The sequence below is a fragment of the Arachis duranensis genome, unplaced genomic scaffold (genome assembly GCF_000817695.3).
Source record: "Arachis duranensis cultivar V14167 unplaced genomic scaffold, aradu.V14167.gnm2.J7QH unplaced_Scaffold_165934, whole genome shotgun sequence".
Classification (NCBI taxonomy): domain Eukaryota; kingdom Viridiplantae; phylum Streptophyta; class Magnoliopsida; order Fabales; family Fabaceae; genus Arachis; species Arachis duranensis.
Window position 1 is genome coordinate 3,018,574 of NW_026264258.1, and position 7,735 is coordinate 3,026,308.

Here is a 7,735-nt window from a genome sequence, read left to right on the forward strand (position 1 = left end):
AGATAGGCCACAGTCACCGTGGATAACATGGCCTTCAAATTGGAGATTTCTTATAATAGCCTTCTTACAAATAACTTTATTCTCCAAAACCCAAAAAGAAAAAAAACGATTCTTAATATTAGCATTACTTTCAACTTTTAAAATTTCTGTAAGCTTGAAAATATTTTTAGATGCACACTCTAGTAGATAGTTTACACAAAATAAATAAAGTAATAATAAAATGTTGATTAGTGACTTGTTAAGCTGCAGTTTTGTTATAGGCTTATGGCACTGAGTGTTTTGAATTTTGAATTTATGACAAGTGATTTGTGATTTGTGATTAGTGATTAGTGATCTTGTTATGCTACTGGATTGATTTAATTTAGAGGTGATTATTTTGACTTTGTTTTGTGTACAGGATAATTTTTTCGTACTGGTAAAGACAACAGAAGTTGCTGCGGCACCGTTTATAACAACTTCATATGGCATCTCAAAATGAAGGAACTAAGCAGTAAGTTTATCTCGTAATTGCCATATATAATAATTTGATAGCACATTTAACTAGGGTAGTAAGCGGCTATATGGTAGCTAGATTGTCTCTATAATTGACTTATTAGATCATGTTTAGTAAGTTCAGATATTTGCATTCTTAGGTTTAATCATGTTTTGTCAAAAGATTGGATGGATTTACCAAGATTTGAGAACGAGTACATAGTTGGTGTAAATAATTTTTTAGAGTTTGCCTTCGTAATTGGAAAACCGGTTGGAAAAGAAATCCAATGTCCTTGTGCAAAGTGTGGAAACACTTATTGGCGTGAACGAGAAGACGTACATGAGCATCTTATTTGCTATGGGTTTGTCGAAGGTTATAAACGATGGATTAATCATGGAGAATCGGTAATTCCAACAGTTGTAAACAGTGACATGGATGATCGAGGGGGCGTTGATGATATTGACGGGTTACTGCGTGATGCATTCGGAAATATGACAAATATTGAAGAGGAGAACAATGGGTTGAATGAAGATGTGAAGAGATTTTATAAGCTCGTAGATGAAGCAAGTCAAGAATTATATCCGAATTGTACTACTGGATTTTCGAGACTATCGTTTATCACACTCAATCTGGTTTTTCTGTTTCGCTGGTGTTGATTACTTGATTTGTTTGATGGGTTGGAAGCTAATAATAGTATTTCTGGGTTGAAAGCTAATAATAGTATTTCGGTATTACCTTGTTTTTTAAGCTTTTATTTTGGTTGTGGTTGTTTCTTTGTGCTGGATTTTTTTCAGTTTTAAGCGACTTCAACAGGGGAGTTGAAGTTCCACTCAAAGATAGATTAAAAACATATAAACATTACCAAATGGCTCAAAACCACATGCAAATGCTCCTTGTTATTTAGTGGTTGAAATTTTCATACTGATTGACTTACTTAACTTGTGCTCCATATTCATTACTCAACTGCACTGCATGTATCATCAATAATATTTTTGTTCTGTTCTAACTTCTTTATTTCTTTTGCTAGCAGGAGGATATGATGTGAAGAAAATATGTTCAATACAAATATAAGATGGGATGGGTCTTATAATGATTTTGGTTATCTAAATGTATTATTTTGATGTCTTCTTTACATTTTGATAAGAGATTTTATTCGATAATACATGTAATGGATAAATTACACTCTCTTTTGATTAGTGTTGTAATGGATATCTACTTTTTAATGAAACTTTTATGATTTACATTTATTGAATTTCTCATTCTTAGATTTATTTTGTGATTATCATCATTTTGGAATGTGATTATGCTTTAAAAAAAATTATAAAATAAAACAGGTTACCATAGATAAGTTATGGCCACCGTTTTAAGGAGGGGTGACCATAGATAAGCTATGGCCACGGTGAAAAACCGTGACCATAGATAAGGCTATGGTCACGGTTTTCATGTGGGGTGACCATAGAGGCTATGGTCACGGTAAAAAACCGTGACCATAGATAAGGCTATGGTCACGGTTTTCATGTGGGGTGACCATAGAGGCTATGGTCACGGCCAAAACTGTGACCATAAATAAGGCTATGGTCACGGTTTTAGGTAGAGTGACCATAGAGGCTATGGTCACGGCCAAAACCGTGACCATAGATAAGGCTATGGTCACGGTTTTTGGTTGAGTGACCATAGAGGCTATGGTCACGGCCAAAACCGTGACCATAGGTATGGCTATGGTCACGGTTTTGGGAAGGGGTGACCATAGAGGCTATGGTCACGGTCAAAACCGTGACCATAGATATGGCTATGGTCACGGTTTTGGGTGGAGTGACCATAGAGGCTATGGTCACGGCCAAAACCGTGACCATAGATGGGCTATGGTCACGGTTTTATCGCGTGACCATAGATTAACCTATGGTCACGGTAAAAAAACGTGGCCTAAAGTGCCAGAATTTGAACATTACAACCGTGGCCATAGAAACCGTGACTATAGATAAAAAAACCGTGACCATAGGTCTATAGCCACGAGAGAATAGGCCACGGCAGAAAAACCGTGACCATAGGTCAAAAACCGTGACCATAGACCTATGGTCACCCTTTTCACTAGCTATGGTCACGGTTTTTCACCGTGACCATAGACCTTTTTTTTTGTGGTGGTATCTGTACTCATATATTCCGGAAACTCCGGAGCATGCATGGCTTCCAAATCCAAAACTTGCATGAAAGATGGCTCCTCAAACAGCACTTTATTTGCGAGTGCATTTGCCACGTCTGTCACATTTAGAGCCATAGTGCCGTCAGTTTGATCTTCATCTCCGTCTGGACCAACAACTTCATAATTGCTTTCGAACTCTTCCTCACTATCACTCTTGTAATCTTCTAGTTTAATATTTCAGTCGGCCTCAGATTTTTCGAATTCAATGACAACATGATGAACAAGATCTGAGCGCGACTTTCTATATACATTGAAAATATCTCTTGCATACTCACTTCGTCAGTTATATATTTGGTTTGAAACTGAACGAATCCACCAAATACTAGTATGGGATATCTGTATAAAATACATGATATTTTCCTTGAAATCTCAGAATATATCTTCTCACAAATCACACATTTAAGCTCTTCAAATGAGACTGTGAAGGAAATAACAACATTTAACGGATTTTTACAAGTAAATTTTACTCCTTCAGATGTTTGTAACAAAATCTGACCAAAATAATATACTTTTAAAAGGACTCTATCATTCATTTCTTCATTCGCATAAATAGAAACTTCACTATCAAATTTTTTTAGTTCATACGAAAGAAGAGAGATATAAGAGCTAAGGAAAGAAGAAGAACAAGCAGAACAAGAAGAACAAGAGGAGATATGAGAAGTGATTTACGACTTACACACACTTATATATATCGGACCCAGCGATTAGTTTTAACTGATTCAAAAAAATGATAAAATAATTAACTCGGAACATCGGATTTGATTTTCGCAAAATAAAAAAAAAACTTGATATATATAAAAATCGGATGGTAAGCCGAAATTCAAATTCTTATTACCACACAAATCGGACCATCTGATTGGTGGTCAAATTTTTTAAAGCATACATATATTTATACACAAATATATTAATGACTAATTTTATTGACTAATTTTAATGTACTAATAGTATTTTTGTAATACGAAATAGTAAGAACATATATCTAACTATCTTCTAACCAATATCACAATGATGCCATTCTAGGGACCAATTGGCAAATTCTTATTGTGTATGGGACGTCTCCCTCCAACATGGGAATAATCCTTAGCAAAATATTGTGAAGGGTCTTCTCCATCATATTTTTCTTCTTTTGTCTCCTTCTTTCCGGCCACCATATTTTTCTTCCTATGTTGTACTTTCCCTGAAAAAAAAAAGTTGCATATTCATTGAAAAAGAATGAGTTTTATTAAAGGATCTTGCATGTATAATTATACATCTCTAGTTGGAATCATCTTTATTTATATATATTTTAAAGAATTTAATTTTAATGTATTAGCAGTATAAATGATTTTATCTAATTAAATTCATGAATTTAAATAACTTTTTAAATAATAAATTTAAAAATTAATTATTTTTAATAATGTAATAATATAAAATTGCATGTCTGTGTAATTTTTTTTTATATTATCAAAAATATATTATGTTGATGAGTTTCAATTATTATCAAATTTAGAAGTGTATTTTGGAAGGTGAACTAAACAAACTAAGAGTATAATTCACACAAATAAAGAGTTCTCTTCTCTATAAATTAAATAATGTTGATAACAAAAAAAGGGAAGAATTTGACAAAGAAAAAATGAATATCATCATAACCAAAGTAACAAAAGCAATTACCTTATTTGATGCATGAATAATTCTAAAAGGTTCACTAATTATTAAGATGAAGTTTTGTGAGCTATACATGCATGTTGAAATTTCAAGTATCATGCATCAAAATATCTTAATAACTTAATTAATTATAGAAATAAGTTAAATGACACTACATTACTTCTGGTAGATACCGACGTTTTTTAACTATCAGAGAACGGATAGCAGCAGTTGATAATCCGTTCCAAGAAAAAGAGGGGTAAAACCCTTAGCGATGATTTATAGTAACTACTAAAATAACAAACTATTGGAAACCTTCTCTTTTTTGTTGCGTCAAACATTGCCATTTTTATTTAACAACGTTTTTTTGAAACCGCCGCTAAAACCCATTACCTGCCACTTTTTTTCGTAGTGTGAAGAGGCAATAAATACAACAAGTCAAACTTTAATTTGGACAACAATAGTAGTAAACATAATTGAGGCCATAAGACCTTCACAAAATTTAATAAAAGTATATTAATCCATTTTTAATCGTTTGTAACAATTTATTATCACACTTGAAATTATTCATAATTTCAACAACATTGAATTTGTTACTAGTTTAAAAATTTTCTTTGGTATTAACCTTAACGAGTGTATATAATTAATCATTAGATATTGATCGGTAATTTAATAACTATTGAATAAGTACAGCGAATTAATGTTTAATTAGTTAATATTAACTAATATTTTATTATTAAATTATTTTTTTTAACTTTCACATTTTGGAAATTTAGGATTTAAAATTAGAATTGAGGGTTTATTATAAAATTTAGGACATATAATTTAAAGTTTAACATTTAAAATTTAGAATTCACGATAAAAAAAATTAACTGAAAAAATTAACTTCTTAATTAAATTAATAATTATTACCTGAAAGGTAACCCTTCTGCTTATTGTATTGTGATGCAATGAAGTCTCTATCTTCATTATGTCCCTTAAACAACATATATAAACGTAAAAATAATGCTGATGAATAGTCAAATATGATGAAGAAGAAGAATTAATTATTATATTTATATATATAGATGCTTATAAATAATTAGGAAGTACCTTCTCAGTAGCCCTTATTAACTTTCTTACCAGCCTTGGGTGATTACTGTGTGCATTATTGGCTAATCAAAAGGATGATAAGAAATGATAATTATTTATTGGATTACTCATATATATATACAAGAATAAAAAAAAAGATTTACATATTAATTAATTAATATTATTATTGTTATTATTATTGCGTACCTTGATGTTGGAATGAAGGTTGAAATTGAGTAGTTGATGGAAAAGAAGCAGAAGAATGTGGTAGCATATAAGAGATGAAAATTATGCTTAGCAAAGTAATGATGGTTATGAGCACCATTTTTACTCTTAATTACTCTATTCAAGCTTGAGAAATAGCATTAACATGAGAAGAGAGACCAAACACTCCAAAAAGTGAAGAGCTCCGAAACAAATATAATAACCAAGATTAGTTTACAACTTTACATTAGGCACTAAAAAACATACAACTAAGTTATGTGTATACTAAAATCAGTCATTACAATCAGTTAATAATATAAAATACACATAAAAATAAGTTAAACTGTAAATATATTTATACACAAATAGATGGTGGATAATTTTGGTGCACATATAGTATTTTTTAAAAGAATTATTAATATCTAATTTTGTACATATATGTGTATATTTCTAATGTAAATATACTGTTATAGATATAGTTGGATAATTATTTTAATTTTTAATATTGTGCTAAATTTTAATTTTATCTTTAATATTTATAATATTTTATTTTTTATTTTTTTATTTTATTTTATCCTATTTTAATTCTTTGATAATATTATTCTTTCTTCCAAAATTACTATTTTTTTCATTATCATCTCTTCTTCTGAATAACGACAACAATCATAATGATAGTGGTGATAATAGTAATGATAGTAATTTAAAGGTAAAAATGTAAAGGAATAAGAGAAAGAAAAAGATAATAATAAAAAACAATAATTTTTTAAAAAAAATTTAATTTTGATAAGAGAATATTCGAAATAAAAATATAATGTTTTAAACTATAGGATCAAAATTAGAAATTAACCTAAATATTAGAGACTAATAAAGTATTTTATCCTATTCTTTTTCCAAACAAAAAATTATATAATTTTGTGTTTCAAATAAAATACAGAAACTTTTCAACTTGAATGTTGAAAAGTATTAATGTGTTAAAAGCTCTATTTATACATGTATTTAATTACGTATGCAATCAAAATACAAAAAAAAGTGTTGAAAACTTGTTAAATTCTGTATTATACTCCCAATGGTTCCAAATATTTATATGGTAAAGATTATACATATTATTGTTGAATTGAACCCTCGAAGAAATCACCCCAGTTGACCGACATTGATGCAAGCCAAGAAAATAATAGTTAGGGTTTTTGTCTTGTGGTTTGTATATGTAGTGGGAACTGGGAATTGTTTCAAATTTATAAACTAAGATCACATGTTTCCTTGTCAAATTCAAGAGACGTACACCAATGAAGACTGTGACTTGATCTCTTAATTAGACGTTTCAATTTTAAACATTGGATATGAAAAAATTTTCATTACGATATTTCTGCAAAATTAGGTCGGATTAGTCAGATTCTTAATGATAATTGAAAAATGTTAAATAATTTGACATATTTTACTAAATTATTTAATATATTATATATAAATATTTTAGTTATTATCTTCACATAAAAATAATTTTATACAAAAATGTGATTAATTCGATTTTGGGTTGAAAACCAACTGAACCAACCAATTCAATTTATGTATAACATCAACCAATCAATTTGCTGTTTATGCTACAATTGAACTGAACAAAAAAAAAAAAAAATCAATTTTTTCGATTTTAAGCTCAGTTGTAGCAAATTTCAATTAGATTTTGCATTAATTTTCGATCCAATTCGATTACTTACAACCCTACTTTCACATGAGTAACCGTCACAAAAAAATAAAATATAATTCAAGAGACATGCAGCTACACCAAAGCATCATTCATGGAAACTCTTGCTGTTACCAAAGCTAAAGCACATGCATTATTATAGTTAAAAGTGCAATGGTGCAAAAAACATAAGCACCGTTTTCATGACCCTGAGTTAGGTAATGATTTTGTATAAATCCTTATTTTTTGTGTTTCAGAAAAGAAGCCATGTATATAGTAGGTCACTTATTTAAAAATGTCATTTCAGATAAATGATCTTTCTCCTCTTTAGATATTAAATTGGTTCATTTGTCTTCTCTTTATTAATTAGATAATTTTAATGCTTTGCTTTGTTATGTTTTATTTGAATGATTAAGATTTAAATGGATAATCTGTTAATTAAATTAATTATTTTTTAATGTCAAAAAAAAAAAAAAACGAATACCAATGA

General features: G+C 29.5%; 1 protein-coding gene and 1 long non-coding RNA gene across 4 annotated transcripts in view; one reads left to right on the plus strand and one right to left on the minus strand.

The window, feature by feature from the left end:
- Nucleotides 1-1,719, plus strand: part of LOC107477258 (uncharacterized) — a 3,257-nt gene extending 1,538 nt beyond the window's left edge. The window contains exons 4-5 of one of the 2 annotated variants that reach the window (XR_001589755.3): nt 398-490; nt 1,500-1,719. This is a non-coding gene — a long non-coding RNA (uncharacterized LOC107477258). The remainder of the gene's footprint in view (nt 1-397; nt 491-1,499) is intronic. The other variant, XR_001589754.3, reaches the window with a different exon arrangement.
- A 1,883-nt stretch (nt 1,720-3,602) lies between these two features.
- On the minus strand, nt 3,603-5,688 carry LOC107477285 (uncharacterized). Of its 2 annotated transcripts, XM_016097277.3 has the most exons (4): nt 5,574-5,688; nt 5,388-5,449; nt 5,208-5,271; nt 3,603-3,849 (listed from the first exon to the last, which is right to left on the minus strand). In XM_016097277.3, exons 1-4 carry the CDS (start codon nt 5,638-5,640, stop codon nt 3,689-3,691), a joined length of 354 nt encoding a protein of 117 aa, XP_015952763.2. In that variant the 5' UTR covers nt 5,641-5,688; the 3' UTR covers nt 3,603-3,688. The 2 variants fall into 2 exon arrangements, with proteins under 2 accessions (XP_015952763.2, XP_052112027.1); XM_052256067.1 differs by lacking the exon at nt 5,208-5,271.
- Nucleotides 5,689-7,735: the final 2,047 nt, after the last annotated feature.

What these genes read in the sequence shown, in the direction of transcription:
- LOC107477285 (XM_016097277.3), bottom strand. Translation starts at nt 5,640, where the DNA reads ATGCTACCACATTCTTCTGCTTCTTTTCCATCAACTACTCAATTTCAA. An exon ending in ACCTTCATTCCAACATCAAG is followed by an intron (nt 5,450 to 5,573) that starts GTACGCAATAAT and finishes CCTTTTGATTAG; the next exon opens with CCAATAATGCACACAGTAAT. An exon ending in TAATAAGGGCTACTGAGAAG is followed by an intron (nt 5,272 to 5,387) that starts GTACTTCCTAAT and finishes ATGTTGTTTAAG; the next exon opens with GGACATAATGAAGATAGAGA.